Genomic DNA, 19,991 nt, shown 5'->3' with positions numbered 1-19,991 from the left:
AATTCCCCATAATGACAATGTGAAAAATTTGTTTTAAAGCTTTGCAATTTAGTAAAAATAAAAAACAAAAAGAATCACATGTACATAAATATTCACAGCCTTTGCTCAATACTTTGTTGAAGCACCTTTGGCACCAGTTACAGCCCCAAGTTTTTTTGAGTATGATGCTTCAAGCCTGGCACACCTATTTCTGGGCAGTTTCTCCCATTCTTCTTTGCAGGACCTCTCAAGCTCCATCAGGTTGGACGGGGAGCGTCGGTGCACAGCCATTCTCAGATCTCTCCAGAGGTGTTCAATTGGGTTCAAGTCTGGGCTCTTGCTGGGCAAATTCACAGAGTTGTCCCATAGTCACTCCTTTTGTTATCTTGGTGTGTGCTTAGGATTGTTGTCCTGTTGGAAGATGAATCTTTGCCCCGGTCTGATGTCCAGAGTGCTCTGGAGCAGATTTTCATAAAGGATGTCTCTGTACTTTGGTGCATTCATCTTTCCCTCAATCCTGACTGGTCTCCCAGTTCCTGTCGCTGAAAAACATTGCCACAGCACAATGCTGCCACCATTATACTTCACTGTAGGGATAGTTTTGGCCAGGGGATGAGCCGTGCCTGGTTTCCTCCAGACATGATTCTTGCCATTCAGACCAAAGAGTTTCACCTTTGTTTCATCAGACCAGAGCATTTTGTTTCTCATGATCTGAGAGTCTTTAGGTGCCTTTTGGCAAACTCCGGGTGGGCTGTCATGCGCCTTTTACTGAGGAGTGGTCTTGACACTCAACCATACAGGCCTGATTTAATGGAGTGCTGCAGAGAGAGTTCTTATTGAAGGGTTTCCTCTCTCCACGGAGAAACACTGGAGCTCTGCCAGAGTGACTATCAGGTTCTTGGTCACCTCCCTGACTAAGGTCCTTCTTCCCCGATCGCTCTGTTTGGCTGGGCAGCCCACTCCTAGGAAGAGTCCTGGTGGTTCCAAACTTCTTCCATTTACAGATGGTGGAGGCCACTGTGCTCATTGGGACCATCAATGCTGCAGACATTTTTCCGTACTCTGCTCGATACAATCCTGTCTCAGAGGTCTACAGACAATTCCTTGAACATCATGGCTTGGTTTGTTCTCTGACATGCACTGTTAAATGTGGGACCTTATATAGACAGGTATGTGCCTTTCCAAATCATGTCCAATCAACCGAATTTACCACAGGTGGACTCCAAGTTGAAGAAACATCTCAAGGATTATCAGTGGGAACAGGATGCACCTAAACTAATGCCTCGTACACATGCAACGATTGTTGGCCGTGAATTTTCGGCCAACGTCCGATCTGCCGATTTTCGGCTTGTTAGTATGATGCTTCCGACAACCGACTCCGACTTTTCGGCCGAACAAAATCTGGTGTGCATGCTATAAAATTTTTGTTGGCCTTCAACAGAATGGCCGATTTTCCGTCAGTCAGTACAGATTTCGGCAGACAAAATTCAGATGAGCAAGACTGGGCATGCTCAGAGAAGAAAAAACACACGGAAAGTAAACCAGAACATGACATCACTTCTGAAGTTGGTTTTTGTTGGCCGAGAAAATTTGTGTGCAGTCTAGAGCACATTTCAACCAACACAACAACACTGGACAAAAGACGGCCGATCGGTTGGCTGATAATCGTTGCGTGTGTACGAGGCATAAGTTTGAGTGTCGTGGCAAAGGCTGTGAATACTTATGTACATGGGAGTTTTTTCTCTTTTTGGAAGGGGGGGGGGGTTATTTTTTAATACATTTTCAATAATTTCAAATGAACTTCTTTCACGCCGTCATTATGGGTTTTTGTTTGTAGAATTTTGAGGAAAATAATGAACTTATTCCATTTTGGAAAAGGCTGGAACATAAAATGTGGAAAAAGTGAAGCGCTGTGAATATTTTCCGGATGCACTTTATTCAGCTCTGAGTGGTCCAGTGTAATAGAACAAGGTTTTTATATTGAAGACAGTGCACAGCAGTGTCTCAAACACACATATATGTCTACTGTCCAGAAATACTAATAATACTAATCGGGTGGATTTGATTTAAATCAAGTCTATTTTTCAATCCGCCCACTGGCTGATGCAAAAAAAGGACCCGTCTTTGCTCAATCTTAGTATGTTTTTCTTACATAATTGGGTATCAAATAATGGTACCTATGGTTCTACAAAAATGTAAACAAATAGCCAAAAGAAGACACTTTAACCACATGCCGCCCAGCCTATAGCAAAATGACGCTCGGGCAATGACTTTTCTGTTCTGACTGGACGTCCTATAACGTCCTTCAGAACATAGTGCTCATGCCCACCCCCAGGGGCATGCAGCGATCGGTGGTGCAGTGTGTCACTGATCACGGTAAAGAGCCTATGATGTAGGCTCTTTACCATGTGATCAGGTATGTCTAATTACAGCTGTTCAGTGTTAACTAGGAAGTGGCGGTTATTGGCATTCCTTTACTCATGCTAACAGTGCGTAAGTAGAGGAGAGCCAATAAGCGGCTTTACTGACGGGGGGGGGGGGATCTCCACTAATGAACAGCGATGATTATCAGTGCAGCCCCACCAGTGATGCCCGTCAGTACCCATCATTGATGCCTGTCAGTGCCATCTATCAGTGCCCAACAGTGCTGCATATTGGTGCTGCCTTGTCAGCACATATCACACATCAGTGAAGGAGAAAAATGTCTTATTTACAAATTGTTATAATGGAAAAAAAAATGTTCTCTTACGTCCTCCGACAGTCGCCGCCTCCTCTAAGTCATCACTGATTGGTATTGTCATATGCTCTGCAGGAGTAGCTAGGCATATAGACTTAGTTAAAAACAAAAGGCATTTGCATGTACACACCCCTGGGGGCTGTCCCATCTGGTCAATACCCCCCCTGCAGTATCACTCCCAACTTAGTTTTAATTTGCCTAGCTTCAGGAGTAGTAGGCTTCCCTGTGCTGGGGCTTCGGTCTCAGCCTATCTTATTTTTTTTTTGATTTTCTTTGAAAATGTCAGTTTTTTCTTACTTTACTAGCTGTTTGTTTTGTCAGCTTTAGTTTTTTAGTCGACTCTTCGGACGAAGATGGATCATGCGGTGCTGGGATTCGGACTGGCCGCCCTGGTTTCCCAGGGCAGAGGATCAGATGGACTCCCAGCCCGCCATCGAGCGTTTAGTTGTGGTTCGCCCTGGCATTACGAACGACCCATCCCTGCTCGCAGCAGGGATGCAGCTGTGAGGTGGCTACCTCACTGGACGCATCTGCGATTCAGCAGTGCAATGTCCCTGGCAAACGGCATTCCCTGTCAGAAGAGGACAGCGGCTTTCCGTTCTGAGAGGCTCCCCACGCCATCGGGTACAGGTAAGTACTTCTGTGTGGGGCCTCTGTGTGGGGTGGCAGTCCTGGTTGCTGTGTGTTCCCCATGTCTGTGCCTTGTGCGACTCCCTGCTGCGATCCCTGCGGGGATCGCTTGTGCATGTGCTGCGGCGCTGTGTGTGTTTGGGGGTCCCCTTCCCTGGGTCACTTCGGTGTTTGGGGGTGCAGACTGTGTATGGACCGCGGCGGGGTGACACCGCGCGGTCCGCCATGTTTTTTTCATACATTGGGCAGGCATGTTAGCTTCGCTGTGAGCTATACAACATGCTGATTTGGCGCCATTCGCCGCCATCTTTGCGGTGGACGAACGATCGATTCGGCCGCATGTCGGCGGCCATCTTGGTGAAGCCTCCCATACTTTCCTATGGGGCAGCCATTTTCCCTGGGTCATGCAGCATATTAGTTCAGCCTACTTCTGCAGCACTTCCTCTTTCCTCTAAGGCAGGACAGCGGTGGCAACACTCTGCGGGCTCTGCAGGTTATTGCTCTCAATATCTCTCTGTACTATCGCTTCTGGCTCAGTTTTGTCTCCTTTCCTGTTTGGGGGTCTTTTGTCTTTATAGCTGGAGCGGTGGGCTGCGTACTCCGCAGCGCTTTTAAAGGGACAGCACCTAATTCTTGCACTGTTATTTTTTTCTCACTTGAGCATGGATTCTCAGGATAGCAAATTTCCACCAGCCTTGGTGGGGCCCCCCAGTTCTCCTGTGGCCCCTCTGAGACCTGATTTGGCCGCTGTAGTGGCGACTTTGGTGTCCAATATGGAAATGCTGATGGCTGAACGTGCTGCTCGTAAGAGTCCCAGATTGTCCCTCTCCTCTGATTCAGATGGTGATATGGCTGCTGCTGCTGCGAGCGTGCCCTTTTCAGGGTCCCGCTCATCCTTGGACCCGCTGGGGTCTGAGGGGGAGGCGGAGGTGGAGGGGGTTGATACCTCCTCTCCGGGGTCGCCTGAAGAGCGGGCGACCATGGATGACTTAATTGTTTCTGTGAAGGAAACATTGCATTTGGAGGATGAGCCCAGTCCTCCGGGCGTTGTGTCCTCATTTGGGACGCACAGGACCCGCAAGTCGGCGCAGGTTTTTCCCTATCCCGCTGAGTTTCATTACACTGTTAATGAACTGTGGCGCATGTTAAAACGTCCATTCGTGGTGCCTAGTCGGTTCAAATTGCTTTATCCCTTTGCACCGGCTACGGAATCGCGATGGTGTGTGCCTCCACAGGTGGATCACACGGTTGCTGTGTTGAACAAGGCCACCTTGATTCCTACGGAGGATTCCCCGGTTTTCCAGGATCCGACGGACCGGCGGTTGGAGTCTCTAGCCCGCCATTCCTATACGGTGGCGGGCTCTCTGCTCAAACCAGTTTTCGCGTCCGTGTTGGTGTCACAGGCGGTTGCTGATTGGACTAAGGTGCTTAGGAGCAACCTCGTGTCTGATGATGTTCCGCCTGCCCGGCTGGAAATGGTGGATCAAATCCACCAAGGCATCATGTATCTGTGTGATGCGGCCTTGAATGAGGCCCCCTTAGTGGTACGCCTGTCTTGTGTCTCGATACTTAACCGACGACTGATATGGCTGAAGAGCTGGTCGGCTGACCAGTCCTCACGGAAAACGGTTGCTGATTTTCCCTATGCTGGCTCTCGCCTTTTTGGCGAGGCATTGGATACCCTGGTGAAAGGCGTCACGCGGGGCAAGAGCACTATGCTGCCCCAGAACCCGAAGCATAAGTCCTTCCGAGGCAAGCGGAGTTCTGCGCCTAGATCCAATCAGGGGTCCTTTCGTGCCTTTCGGAACCAATCCAAGGGCAAGCCCTTCAAGTCCCAGGGTGGCCAGAAGAAGCCCTGGACGGCTAAGCAGAAGTCAGGCAATGCCGGTTCGGCGAGCCAGTCCGCCTCTGCCTGAAGGGACGCCCTCACCCGTTTCAGGGGTGGGGGGACGTTTGCGCGGTTTCCTCCAACCTTGGTTGCTCCGGATTTCGGACAGGTGGGTTCAGGAAATCATTCGATCAGGATACAAGATCGAATTTCTTTCCCGGCCAGCGGACAGATTCTTCCCCTCGAATCTTCATTTGCCTCCGGGTCGTCTGCAGGACTTGCACCGAGCGGTTCAGGACCTCCTTGCTCAGGGAGTGATTGTCCAGGTGCCTCACCGGGACAGGTTTCGGGGTTTTTATTCCAATCTGTTCACTGTGCCCAGAAAGGAGGGCAAAGTGCGTCCTATTCTGGACCTGAAAGCGCTGAACGGCTTTGTGCGCGTTCGAAAATTCCGAATGGAGTCTCTCCGGTCGGTGGTGGCTTCCCTGAGCCCAGGAGAATTCCTGGCTTCGATAGACCTCAAGGATGCGTACCTGCATGTTCCCATCTTCGAGGGTCATCAGAGGTACCTTCGGTTTGCCATCGCGGAGGACCATTACCAGTTTGTGGCATTACCTTTCGGTCTCGCTTCGGCTCCAAAGGTCTTTACCAAGGTATTGGCGCCGGTCCTGGGCCTGCTGAGGGCTCAGGGCATTGCGGTCTTGGGGTATCTGGACGATCTCCTCATAAGATCAAGTGTCAGTCAAGACCTGGTGCGCGATCAGTCCACCACGGTCCAGACGCTCCAGGAGTTCGAATGGACCATCAACGTTCAGAAATCGTCGTTGTCCCCTTTGGTTCATCTTCCCTATCTGGAAATGATTCTGGACTCTGCTCAGGCAAAGGTGTTCTTGCCAGAGGACAAGCTCCGGACCTTACAGGACGAGATCAGGTCCCTCAGGGACAACCCGTCCTCGTCACTCAGAACCTGTATGCGGTGTCTGGGGTTAATGGTGTCGGCCTTTGAGGCGATACCCTTTGCTCAGTTTCACATGCGGGCTCTCCAAGCAGAGATCCTGGCCAAGTGGGACGGACGGCCTCAGTCCCTGGATCTGTGTGTCTCCTTGAGTCGTCAGACCAAATTGGCTCTTCTGTGGTGGCTCCAGTCTCCGTCAGTGACGGAGGGCAAGTCCTTCCGTCCGTTGGTTTGGACGGTGATCACCACGGATGCCAGCCTGTCAGGCTGGGGTGGGGTCCTGGGCACCCTGTCTGCCCAGGGCACCTGGTCGGAGGAGGAGTCCTCCCTCCCGATAAATGTCCTGGAATTGCGAGCGATAAAACTCTGCCTCTTCCAGTGGTCAGACCGTCTCCAGGGTCGTCCTGTCCGGGTACAGACGGACAATGCAACCGCTGTGGCTTACATCAACCACCAAGGGGGCACCAAAAGTGCTCGGGCGACCCGGGAGGTGACCAACATTCTGTCTTGGGCTGAGACTCCTGTCCCGGCGATCTCAGCAGTTCACATTCCGGGTGTGGAAAATTGGCAGGCCGACTATCTGAGCCGCCAGACCCTGGACCAGGGAGAATGGTCCTTACACCCTGTAGGTCTTCCAAATGCTGTGTGCGAGGTGGGGATCCCTGGACATGGATCTGTTCGCATCTCGGCTAAATCGAAAAGTGGAAAGGTTCGTGGCAAGAACGCGCGATCCGTTGGCGGATGCCTCGGATGTGTTAGTGGCCCCTTGGCATCAGTATCATCTGATGTATGCCTTTCCTTTCGATTCAATTGCTGTCCAGGTTCCTCCGCAGACTAACCTCAGAAACGCACCTGGTGATTCTGGTGGCGCCGGACTGGCCTCGCCGGTCCTGGTACGCAGACGTTGTTCACCTGGCAGTGGCACCTCCGTGGCGACTGCCAATGCGGGAAGATCTGCTGTCTCAGGGACCGATCTTCCATCCTGCTTTACGGTCGCTGGCTTTAACGGCTTGGCTGTTGAGACCCAGGTCCTGAGGGACAAAGGTCTCTCCCCTGAGGTTATCCCTACTCTAATCAAGGCTAGGAAAACCTCCTCTGGTAAAATCTATTACCGTACCTGGAAAGCTTATTTCGCCTGGTGGGAGTCCAGGGGGTTTTCCCCTCGCTCGTACTCGGTGTCTAGAGTATTGGCTCTCCTCCAGTCTGGGGTGGACCAGCGCCTGGCGTTGGCCACGATAAAGGGCCAGGTGTCTGCTCTGGCTGTCCTTTTCCAACGTCCTGTGGCGTCTAATTCTTTGATTCGCACCTTCATTCAAGGTGTGCGACATTTGGCTCCTCCCAGGAAGGAGCCTTTACCTCCATGGGACTTGAACTTGGTTCTGTCCGTTTTACAGCGTGCTCCCTTTGAAAACATCAGGGAGATCTCTTTGCCTCTGCTGTCAAAGAAGGTTGCCTTTTTGGTGGCGATCACTTCGGCTCGCAGGGTGTCGGAGCTGGCGGCGTTGTCTTGCCGCTCCCCTTACTTGGTAATCCACAAGGATAAAGTGGTGTTGCGACCACCCCCGTCTTTTCTTCCCAAGGTGATCTCTGAGTTCCACCTTAATGAGGACATTGTCCTGCCTTCGCTTTGTACGAAGCCTAAACATCCGAAGGAGATTGCCTTGCATTCCTTGGATGTTGTCAGGGCGATCAGAGTTTACCTGTCGTCTACGGAATCCTTTCGGAAGATGGATTCCCTCTTTGTCCTTCCTGAGGGATCTCGGATGGGCATGGCTGCGTCTGCAGCAACTATTGCCAAATGGATCAGACAGACCATTGAGCAGGCTTATGCTTTGAAGGAATGGGTTCCACCCTTCCCTGTTAAGGCACACTCTACCAGATCTTTGAGTGCGTCCTGGGCCTATTGGCATCGGGCCTCGGTGGCCCAGGTGTGCAAGGCTGCGACTTGGTCGTCGGTGCACACTTTTTCCAAATTCTACAAAGTAGATGTTCTGGCATCAGCTGATGCTTCCTTTGGCCGCAAAGTTCTCAGTGCGGCAGTGCCATGAAGGACCCTTACGTTTTTTTTCTGGGTCTCTGGCTGTTGGTATTTGCTTTCCTGGGCTGTTGCTCCTGTTGAGCATTGTTTTTTTCTGTTGCCCAGTTGGATTTCTTACGGTGCATGTAAGATTCCTTTCTATGATGTGGGTACTGCGTTGCCTTTTCTACGGTTGCGTCTCCCACCCCTCATGTCTATACTGCTTTGGGACATCCCATCAGTGATGACTTAGAGGAGGTGGCGACTGTCGGAGGACGTAAGAGAAAACTGAATTTTTGTAAAATCTTACCTGTAAAATTCCTTTCTCTGAGTCCTCCGACAGTCGCCGCCCCCGCCCCTCTTTTGGGGTTCTTATTACCTGCTGCTATGCTACCAAACTTGAGTTGGGAGTGATACTGCAGGGGGGGTATTGACCAGATGGGACAGCCCCCAGGGGTGTGTACATGCAAATGCCTTTTGTTTTTAACTAAGTCTATATGCCTAGCTACTCCTGCGGAGCAGATGACAATACCCATCAGTGATGACTTAGAGGAGGCGGCGACTGTCGGAAGGACTCAGAGAAAGGAATTTTACAGGTAAGATTTTACAAAAATTCAGTTTTTTAAAAAATTTCGGTCTTTTTTTTATTTGGCAAAAAAATAAACTTAGTGATGATTGAATATCACCAAAAAAAAAAAGCTTGATCTGTGAACAAAAAAAAAGAAGAATTTCTTTTGGGTACAGCATTGCATGACTGTGCAATTGTCATTCAAAGTGTGAGAGCACTGAAAGCTGAAAATTGCATTGTATTGAAGTGGTGAAAGTGAACTTTCACTAAAAAATTAAAGTTATCTTCTTTTTCCTCTCCCCCCCTGCCTGTTAGGAAGATGCCCATATTTCTTCTACATTTTGGGGGGGGGGGGTGGGGTGTAAGGGAGTAACTTTTTTTTTTTTTTGGTTGTACCCATTTCCTACTTCCATATTGCTCACTTAGGTGAGGATGATGTTTCCTCAGCCCTTGTAGCTGGTGAATTTTAATTTTTGCCATACCTGAGTAATGTTCTTCCTTAAGGTGCCTTGATATACCAAAATGTGACTGACTCTTTTCTATCAGCTGCCCGTTTCAAATTATCTATTCCACTTTGTTTTTTTATTTAAGTATATTATTGTAAGGCCAATGGCATTTCCGCGGCCTGATATAGAGCTAATGTTACTGCCATACTGTATATTGCCTAATTCTTTTTAAACCATTTTCCAGGGATCCAACGCAGAACATAACACCACTTACTTGGGAGGATTTGGAAGTATTCCAGACTCTTGAAGAAATTACAGGTGCCGAATATGGAGACCTAGATATAACATTTACATGATGAAATAGTAGTTATTATTCAGATGTGCCATAAAAACTAGGCCACCTCTTATTGTTGCACTACAGTGGTGATCGAAAGTTTGGGCACCCCGTGTAAAAAATTGTATTAATGTGCATAAAGAAGCCAAGGAAAGATGGAAAAATCTCCAAAAGGCATCAAATTACAGATTAGACATTTCTATAATATGTCAACAAAAGTTAGATTTTATTTCCATCATTGACACTTTCAAAATAACAGAAAACAAAAAAATGGCGTCTGCAAAAGTTTGGGCACCCTGCAGAGTTAATATCTTGTACTGCCCCCTTTGGCAAGTATCTCAGCTTGTAAACGCTTTTTGTAGCCAGCCAAGAGTCTTTCAATTCTTGTTTGAGGTATCTTTGCCCATTCTTCCTTACAAAAGTCTTCCAGTTCTTTGAGATTTCTGGGCTGTCTGTCACGCACTGCTCTTTTAAGGTCTATCCATAGATTTTCAATTATGTTGAGGTCAGGAGATTGTGAAGGCCATGGCAAAACCTTCAGTTTACGCCTCTTGATGTAATCCCCCGTGGATTTCGAGGTGTGTTTAGGATCATTATCCATTTGTAGAAGCCATCCTCTCTTTAACTTCAGCTTTTTCACAGATGGCATCAAGTTACCATCCAAAATTTGCTGACATTTTATTGAATCCATTTTTCCTTCTACTCGTGAGATGTTCCCTGTGCCACTGGCTGCAATACAACCCCAAAGTATGATTGATCCACCCCATGCTTAACAGTTGGACAGAGGTTATTTTCATTCACTTCTGTGCCCCTTCTTCTCCAAACGTACCTTTGCTCATTCCTGCCAAAAAGTTTGATTTTAACCTCATCGGTCCACAGAACTTGTTTCCAAAATGCATCAGGCTTGTCTATATGTTCATTTGCAAAGTTCAAACGCTGATTTTTGTGGTGAGGACGTAGAAGAGTTTTTCTTCTGATGACTCTTCCATGAAGACCATATTTGTACAAGTATCTCTTTATAGTGGAATAGTGTACGTACCACAACTCCAGTGTCTGCCAAATCTTTCTGGAGGGGGTTTTGAATTGTCTTTCTCACAATCCTGCGAGCTGTTCTGTCTGATATTTTTCTTGGACTTCCAGATCTTGCTTTAACTTCCATTGTTCCTGATGACTGCCATTTCTTAATTACATTCCGAACAGAGGATATTGCCATCTGAAAACGCTTTGCTATCTTCTTAAAGCCTTCTCCAGCTTTGTGAGCGTCAACTATTTTCAGTTTCAGTTTCTAGACAACTGCTTAGAAGATCCCATGGTGCTGATTGTTGGGGCAAGGTCAGATGAGTCTGGGCATTTAAAACCTTTGAGATTGACATCACCTGGTCTTCCCAGACGATGATTGAGAACAATCCATGACACTGGCAGGTGTCTCAGCCTTGCAAAGGGGGCAGTGCATGCTATAAATTCTGCAGAGTGCCCAAACTTTTGCAGACACCATTTTTTGTTTTCTGTAATTTTGAAAGTGTCAATGATGGAAATAAAATCTAACTTTTGTTGACATATTATGAGAATGTCTAATCTGTAATTTGATGCCTTTTGGAGATTTTTCCATCTTTCCTTGGCTTCTTTATGCACATTAATACAAATTTTTACCTGGGGTGCCCAAACTTTTGATCACCACTATATATTGACTCTGTTTTATTCATATACTGATTAAAGGCATGTCACATAAGTTTATCCAACCATGGATATAAAAAAAAAAGTTCCTATTTAACCCCTTAGTTAACTGTAATCTATCCTTTAACCACTTTACCACCGGAGGATTTTGCTGTCTTACGTCTGGGCCACTTTTTGCGATTCGGCACTGTGCGAATTTAACTGACAATTGCGCGGTCGTGCGACGCCGTAGCCAAACAAAATTTACGTCCTTTTTTTCCCAGAAACAGAGCTTTCTTTTGGTGGTATTTGATCACCTGTGCGATTTTTACTTTTTGCACTATAAACAAAAAAAGAGCGTAAATTTTGAAAAAATAATATTTTTCACATTTTTTTTATATGAAATTCCCCCCCCCCCCCCCCCCCAAAATGTAAAAATCAAAATTTTTTTACATTTTTGGCCAATTTGTTTTCTGCTACCTATGTTTGGTAAAAAAATCACAATAAGCGTATTTTGATTGGTTTGCGCAAAAGTTATTGCGTTTACTAACTAAGGGAAAGATTTCTGTCATTTTTGGTGGGTTTTTTTTAACGAGCAATGGCGGCGATCTGCGTTTTTTTTTTTTTTTTTTTTGCGGGACTGCGACATTGCGGTAGACAGATCGGACCCTTGACTGACATTTTTGACACTTTTGGGGGTACCAGTGACATTACTGCAGTAATCAGTGCTATATATATGCACTGTTACTGTAAAAATGACACTGGCAGGGAAGGGGTTAATTTTATTGGAGAGGGAGGGGTTAATGTATGCCTGGTGCTTACTGACGTGTGTGGGGGGAGGTGACTGAGTGACAGAGACACAGATCGCAGGTTCAGCTATGCTGAACCCTGCAATCTGACCCTGCCTGTCACTTAGGAGATCCACCCGCTTGTGGTTACACAAGCAGGCGGATCTCCACACTCGATTCCCCGACGATCGGGGAAGAGCAGCGGCGATCGCCGCTGCTCCTCCCCTGGCCCGACTCCCGCTGTGATTGAATACAGCGGGAGCGAGCCTACGGCAGCGTGAGCGCGCCGCCGAGAAAGGGGAGTGTCTGGCGACGTAGGTCTACGTCGTCAGACCTACAAGAGCCATTTTGCCGCAGTAGAGCTCTAGTGAGCAGTCGGCAAGTGGTTAATGTCCCCTTCCCCTTCTCCCCATAACAATTATTTTTCTGCTGATTTTTTTTTTACCAATATTATTTAAACTTTTTTTATGTATTTTATTTTTTTTTAGCGACACCTTTTAATAAATGTGCAATGTTTAAAAAAAAAAATAAAAATAAAAAAAGCACCTTCACTTGTAATAAATGCCATACATTGTAAAAAAAAAAAAAAAAAAAAAAAAAAAGCATAATTTTAGTGTCGTCATAAACGGGACACATCAATATTCAAAGCAAACTCATCCCTCCATGTCTCCATGCTTTTTGTTGGGCAATCACTTTGAAAAAGAAACCTCCTAGAATTTCTAGCCACGGCCATCTTGAGTAAGTGCAGATGGATACATATTCATAATTGGTAAGGTTGAATAAAGACACCAGTCGATCCAGTTCAATTGTTTGTAAACCCTCACCTGTTAAAAATTGTAAATGCCTTTTCTCTTTCACTCATTGATGGACACAGCTCCTGATCTTCTTAACCATTGGGTTATACTGCTCCCTACAGGAGTAGAACACTAGGCCGAAAACGTGGGTCACCCTGCTGGATCTGCAACCACGCATCCTGAATCCTCAGAATAGTGAGGAGGATTCCTCCACTTCTGTAACCGCGTACGAAAAGGCGCTAGTGGACGCACTGATTATGGCTGTGCGTGAGACCTTAAAGATGGAGGACGCAGCTGAAGCTGTGGCGGAGGCGCAGGTTCCCTTTGGCATTCACAAGCCATCCAGAGTGTAAAAGGTGTTCCCTTTCCCCTCCTATTTTTACAGAATTGTCACTTAATAGTGGAGACAACCAAAGCGTCCCCTTAGTGTGCCTAAGCTATTTTGCTAGGCGATACCCCTATGAAGAGTCCCATCTTAAGAAGTAGACTGTTCCACTGGCTGTGGACCCTCTGGTTTCCAGATTAAACAAGGCAACCATGATTCCGGTTGAAGAGTCCCCGGCCTTTAAGGACCTGGCTGAAAGGAAGGCAGAGGCTGTGGCCCGTTATATGTACATTCTGACTGGTTCGGTACTGAGGCCGATATTCACCATTGCCCTGGTGTCGCAGACTCTGAATAGGCTAGGTTATTGCGCCATGACCTGGAGGGGGAGTAGCTCCCCCCTGCGTTTGCTGAGCTGGTGGGCCAGCTGGTCCAGGGGCTGCAATTTATCTGTGATGTCTCTTTGGATGCGTCTCCCCTAGTGGCTCGGCTCTGTTTTGGCATTGATCCTTCGGCATGTCTTTTGGCTCAAATGCTGTTCTGCGGACCAGACTTCTAAAAAGGCCTTGACTGATCTTCCCTTTCAAGGAGATCACCTGTTTGGTGCTACTCTGGATGACATCATTAAAGGTCTCACAGGGGGGTAAGAGTACCTTTCTTTCGCAGGCTATTAAGGGCATGGTCCCTCGTGGTGAATGTGGGCCTTCTTTCTTGGCTCATAAGAAGTTTTTTCGTCACTCAGGGTCGACTGACACGGGATGGGAGCCCTTCAGGGGCCTCCTCTGCAGGATCCAAGCGAACTTGGTCTGGCAAGTCAAGAGCGGGCTTCTCCAGACCTGTGGACAAGGCCCCTTCAGCATGAAGGTGCGCCCTCACCTGTATCTGGGGTGGGTTGACTTCTTTGTTGGTTCCCGGACCCATGGACTACCCTGGTACAAGTCAGGTGGGTCCACGAAGTCATTCGGTCCGGCTACAAGATCAAGTTTCGTTCTTACCTTCTGGTAAGGTTTTTCCTTCCAATGTGCGACTGTCCCCGGTCCGCTTACAGGCTCTTTTTGGGGCAGTGCAAGACCTTTTACTTTAAAGGGTTATGGTCCCAGTTCCGACTTCTGGACGGTTTCAGCGGTTTTACTCAAACCTGTTTACAGTCCCCAGGAAGGAAGGCAAGGTGCGTCCAATTCTGGACCTCAAGGCGCTGAACTGCTTTGTGCAGGTGCAGAAGTTCAGAATGGAGTCCGTTCGCATGGCGGTGGCTTCCCTGCATCAGGGATTTTTCTTGACTCCATCGACATCAAGGACGCATGCCTTCACATTCCAATATACAGTGCATTGCGAAAGTATTCGGCCCCCTTGAACTTTGCGACCTTTTGCCACATTTCAGGCTTCAAACATAAAGATATAAAACTGTTATTTTTTGTGAAGAATCAACAACAAGTGGGACACAATCATGAAGTGGAACGAAATTTAGTGGTTATTTCAAACTTTGAAATAAAATGGTATAAGAGTCTGCAGTCTCTGGACAGAGTCCCTGATATGGTGACTTTGTGCTTCGGCTGGGCAAATCCTTCCTCCCCCTTGTATTGGACAGTGGTCACTACGGCTGCCAGCCTCAGGGGGTCTGGACACTGTAAGAGTCCAGACTACCGATCAGTGTCTTGGTACTCCGAATGATCAGACTGTGCCTGGAACATTAGATGGATGTCCAGTGCGCATTCAATCGGATAATGTCACGACTGTGGCTTATTTCAATCACCAGGGGGGCACAAGAAGTGTCCTGGCGGCTCTGGAGGTAGCCCACATTCTAAGGCTAGCAGAACGGTTTGTTCTAGCCCATTCCGCCGTACACCTTCCTGGGGTGGAACACTGGCAGGCAGATTACCTCAGTCAGCAAGCGTTGGACAAGGGGGAGTGGTCCCTTCATCCGGAGGGGTTTCATCAGTTGTGTCTCTGGTGGGGCATCCCTGAGGTGGATCTGTTGGCGTCCTGGCTCAACAAAAAGGTGCAGAGGTTTGTGGCTCCGTCACGGGATCCTTTAGCCGATGCCACGGATGCGCTGGTGGCCCCGTGGGGTCAGTATCTGTTGATTTATGCCTTCCATCCTCTCAAGCTTCTGCCCAGACTTCTACGCAGGATCGAGGCAGAATGGATTCCAGTCATCTTAGTGGCTCCAGACTGGCCTCGTCTGGCTTGGTACGCTGATCTGGTGCAGCTGGTCGTCGACGTTCCTTGAAGCTTCCTCTCAGGGAGGATCTGCTGTCCCAAGGACCGATCTTCCATCCTGCTTTATAGTCACTGGCTTTGACGGCTTGGCTGTTGAACGTCAGGTGCTGAAGAATAGGGGTTTATTTGAATCAGTGATCCTACACTGTTGAAAGCTAGGAAACCGACTTCTAGGAAGATCTACCATCGTACGTACATTGCGTGGTGTGAGTCGCTTGGGGTTCATCCTCGCTCCTTCTCGGTGGCCCAGGCCTTAACCTTCCTTCAGTGGGGGGTTGAACAGAAATTGGCCTTGAGTACCATCAAGGGCCAGGTGTCGGCTTTGGTGGTCTTCTTCCAATGTCCCATGGCTACACACACACACTCTCTCTGGTGTGTACCTTTCTTCAGGGTGTCTGACATTTGGTCCTTCCAGTGTGGGCTCCGTTCCCGCCTTGGGATCTCAATTTGGTGCTTTTAGCTCTACAGAAGCCTCCCTTTGAAAATATTCAAAAGATTTCCCTGCTTACACTGTCCCAGAAGGTGGCCTTTTTGGTTGCTATCACCTCTGCCCGCAGGCTGTCATAACTAAAGGCGTTATCCTGCCGTTCACCCTATCTGGTGATTCACCGGGATAAGGGGGTTCTTCGCCCCTGTCCGTCTTTCCTTCCAAAGGTTGTCTCTGATTTTCATTTGAATGAAGACATTGTGTTGCCTTCCCTGTATTCCAGGCCAAAACATCTTAAGGAAATTGCTTTGCATGCCTTGGATGTGGTCCTGGCAATTAAGGTGTACCTGGCAGCTACGGAGTCTTTAAGGAAATCTGACTCACTATTTGTGCTTTCGGATGGGCATTGAAAAGGGTTGTCCGCTTCCTCTGGGACCATTTTCAGATGGATCAGACAGACAGAGATTCAGGCCTATTTCATCAAGGGTCAGATTCCTCCTTGAAACAAACAAAGATAAAATTCCCAGTTCAATTTGCCAACCAGTCTGCTTACCAACCAAATTGGCCTGTCTAACAGTTTGCGTCAATACAGGGGTTTAGTTAGCACACATTTGCAAACGCATGTGAAAGCTGCAGGGCCACGTCAAGGCTCCCTGTTACCTGCAGTCCTAACTCTAATGAATTTTAAAGAGTCTCCACAGTGGGAGCACATGCAAGCTAATGGATAGATAGGGGGCAGGTGAGCCTGGAGGTGGCCCATCCCTCCTGAAAGGTAATTGGGGGCATAATGGAAGCCCAGCTGATAGTATTACAGCAAAGGCACCCAGTATGTCCACTCACCAGTACACATATACAACAAAGAAAATGGCCTCTGCCCCCACCTATAACTGGCCTTCATAGCAAAGAACACATGGAAGGGCAACGCACATGAAACAAACAAAGATAAAATTCCCAGTTCAATTTGCCAACCAGTCTGCTTACCAACCAAATTGGCCTGTCTAACAGTTTGCGTCAATACAGGGGTTTAGTTAGCACACATTTGCAAACGCATGTGAAAGCTGCAGGGCCACGTCAAGGCTCCCTGTTACCTGCAGTCCTAACTCTAATGAATTTTAAAGAGTCTCCACAGTGGGAGCACATGCAAGCTAATGGATAGATAGGGGGCAGGTGAGCCTGGAGGTGGCCCATCCCTCCTGAAAGGTAATTGGGGGCATAATGGAAGCCCAGCTGATAGTATTACAGCAAAGGCACCCAGTATGTCCACTCACCAGTACACATATACAACAAAGAAAATGGCCTCTGCCCCCACCTATAACTGGCCTTCATAGCAAAGAACACATGGAAGGGCAACGCACATGAAACAAACAAAGATAAAATTCCCAGTTCAATTTGCCAACCAGTCTGCTTACCAACCAAATTGGCCTGTCTAACAGTTTGCGTCAATACAGGGGTTTAGTTAGCACACATTTGCAAACGCATGTGAAAGCTGCAGGGCCACGTCAAGGCTCCCTGTTACCTGCAGTCCTAACTCTAATGAATTTTAAAGAGTCTCCACAGTGGGAGCACATGCAAGCTTATGGATAGATAGGGGGCAGGTGAGCCTGGAGGTGGCCCATCCCTCCTGAAAGGTAATTGGGGGCATAATGGAAGCCCAGCTGATAGTATTACAGCAAAGGCACCCAGTATGTCCACTCACCAGTACACATATACAACAAAGAAAATGGCCTCTGCCCCCACCTATAACTGGCCTTCATAGCAAAGAACACATGGAAGGGCAACGCACATGAAACAACAGATTCCTCCTTGTACTGTACTTGGGCCTTCCATCATCAGGCTTCAGTGACGCAGGTTTGCAAGGCGGCCACCTGGTTTTGGTGCACACTTTCACAAAGTTCTCCTAAAGTGGATGAGTTGGCATCTGATTCCTTTGGCCGCAGGGTTTTGCAGACTGCGGTTTAGAGGACCTGGTCCTCTTTGAGGGTGTATTGTTTTTTCAGGTGAGCTCCAGTTGTTTTGGTTGAGCTGCTGTTTACCTGGTTGGCTATAGTTAGCCTTGGGAACTAATTTTTCTCTGTTCCCACCCCTCATGTTTAACACTGCTTTGGGACGTTCCAGTGGTTAAGAAGATCAGGAGTTGTGTCCGTCAATGAACGAAAGAGAAAATTAGATTTTTGTCTTGCCTTAAAATCCATTTCTCTGAAGTTCATTGACGGACACAGCACCCACCCCTCTGTGGAGTTATTATTCTCCTGACACTGCTTGTAACAAAACTGAGTGGCTATAGCAGAGACAGGGAGTATACCCCCTGGGAGACTACCCATAGGTGTAGCCAGACTTTTTTTTTTTTTTCTGCCTAGTGTCCTCCTGTGGGGGGCAGTATAACCCAATGATTAAGAAGATCAGGAGCTGTGTCCGTCAATGAACATCAGAGAAATAGATTTTACGGTAAGCCAAAAATCCAATTTTTTTCCCTTTTCTCTAAGTGATCACATTCCTTCTGTTCTCAGCTGCATAAGAGCTGGGGGAGGAGAAGCTGCAGCACACTGATCTTCCTGGTATAATGCTGTGCGGGGGGGGGGGCAGCGTCAAGAGAATCTGAGCTAATCATTGGAGGAGAGCAGGCTTAGTTGTGATGATGATACAGTATAACTAAGTATGGGTTATACAGGAGCGAGAGCTCAACTAGTTAAAGCCCAACCTCCAGCTAACCCTTTTTTTTTAGGTCTGAAATTAACATAGACCTGTGTTCCTGTTGGGAAATTCCCCCTCATTCCATAGTGTGTCAGAAAAAGTTTTGAAATGCTCTTCATCAAAGGCACAGACAAAATCACATTTTTTGAAGCATTAGAAAGGGTTTGCACTTCCTGTCTGTGACAGTTGCGCCCCCCCCCCCCCCCCCAGTATTTCTTCTATGAGAGTCACAGGGACAGAAAATTAGAGAAAATCTCCACACCTGTATTTAAAAAAATAATAATTCAGTATGTATGGTTGTTTTTCTCGATGTTGTAGGATATATATACATTGACTCATGGCCTGAAGAACTGGCTAATCTCAGTGTATTTGAGAATTTGCGTGTAATCCGTGGGCGGCTCCTACATAAGTGAGTACACAATACTGTAATTATAGAAAAAAATCAATATTGCATACACCCTTAATAATCAATTAAAAGTAAGGCTGTAATAGTTATTATCTTTTCCTATACTTTTAAGGGAAATCGTTCCTGAGCGAAATATTGAGGGTATGATTGCTGACTTTTCAGTCTGAAAGTGCTATTTTCCTGGCAGTCATGCTTACCCTCATACTTCAGTACTGTGAGCCACTGAACACATATTTAAATAAGGACTTTCCTTATCTGCATACTTGTTGTGGGACTGTGAAAGTATTGAAGTGAGGGGTCCACATAATAGCCATGCAACTGGCATTCGCAGCCCCTATATCCATCTCAAAAAGGTTTATTTTCGGATGGAATTTAAAACCTTCTGGAGGATCTGTCTAGTTAAGGAGGAAGTGTAATAAAAGGCAATCTCGACTCAACTTAAAAGTTCACCCCCCCTAGAGGGGGTTTTACCACCAGCTACTTGCCATATCTAGGCTAGTGACATAAAATCGATATAATTGTTTTGTCATGTTTTTGGGGTTGTGTTTGATATATGCAAAGAGAGATCACACAAATACTTAAAGTATAAAATGTATTAAAGATAATGACAGATAAAGTAAATATGACAAGAATACTTAACTAAAGATGCTGTTTCACCATGGAGTCCCCCCCCCCCATAAAGGCGTGGCCAGGTAATCAGACCAGAAGTTTGCATGATGCAGCTCTGGAGATGGGACTAACCCTACAAGATCTAGCTAGGGTATATAGGTCTTGTGTGTAGGAAATGGTCAAGCCCACCCTTAGAGCAAAATTACCTTCTAAGAAAAATGGTAAATTCCTGATATTAGAGGCTTTATTAGATATTTGTGATATGGGACGTAGATGAAAAAGGCGCTGGTGATCTTTTATATTTACTGGAATAAAACTTGTTCAGGGTAGCACGTGTATTAAATATGTATTAAAAGTGCTTATTAGTGAATAAATTATTAAAGGTAATAGATATATTTTAAAGTGCACAACTCAAAATTAAAAAATATTTCTGTTGCTTATTGGTAAATAAATATATAAATAGTTATATATAAATAAATAAATAAATAAATATATTGTACATGCAACAAGCAAATCAATTATATAAATATATAATATTCCGTGCAGCAAGCAAATAAAAGTGCTTAATAGTGCGTGCATAAAAAACT

At 46.9% G+C, this 19,991-nt stretch overlaps 1 protein-coding gene across 1 annotated transcript in view; it reads left to right on the top strand.

Moving 5' to 3' along the window:
* Positions 1 to 19,991, top strand: part of ERBB2 (erb-b2 receptor tyrosine kinase 2) — a gene marked incomplete at its 3' end in the record, with an annotated part of 299,046 nt that overhangs the window by 179,288 nt on the left and 99,767 nt on the right. Inside the window, exons 10-11 of the mRNA XM_082272837.1 lie at positions 9,405 to 9,478; positions 18,708 to 18,798. Coding sequence (XP_082128963.1) covers positions 9,405 to 9,478; positions 18,708 to 18,798 — 165 coding nt within the window. The remainder of the gene's footprint in view (positions 1 to 9,404; positions 9,479 to 18,707; positions 18,799 to 19,991) is intronic.

This window comes from Pelophylax lessonae (genome assembly GCF_965119305.1).
Source record: "Pelophylax lessonae genome assembly, chromosome: 11".
Taxonomy (NCBI): Eukaryota; Metazoa; Chordata; class Amphibia; order Anura; family Ranidae; genus Pelophylax; species Pelophylax lessonae.
The sequence above is the reverse complement of the archived record's forward strand: the minus strand, read 5'-3'. Positions and strand labels throughout refer to the sequence as shown.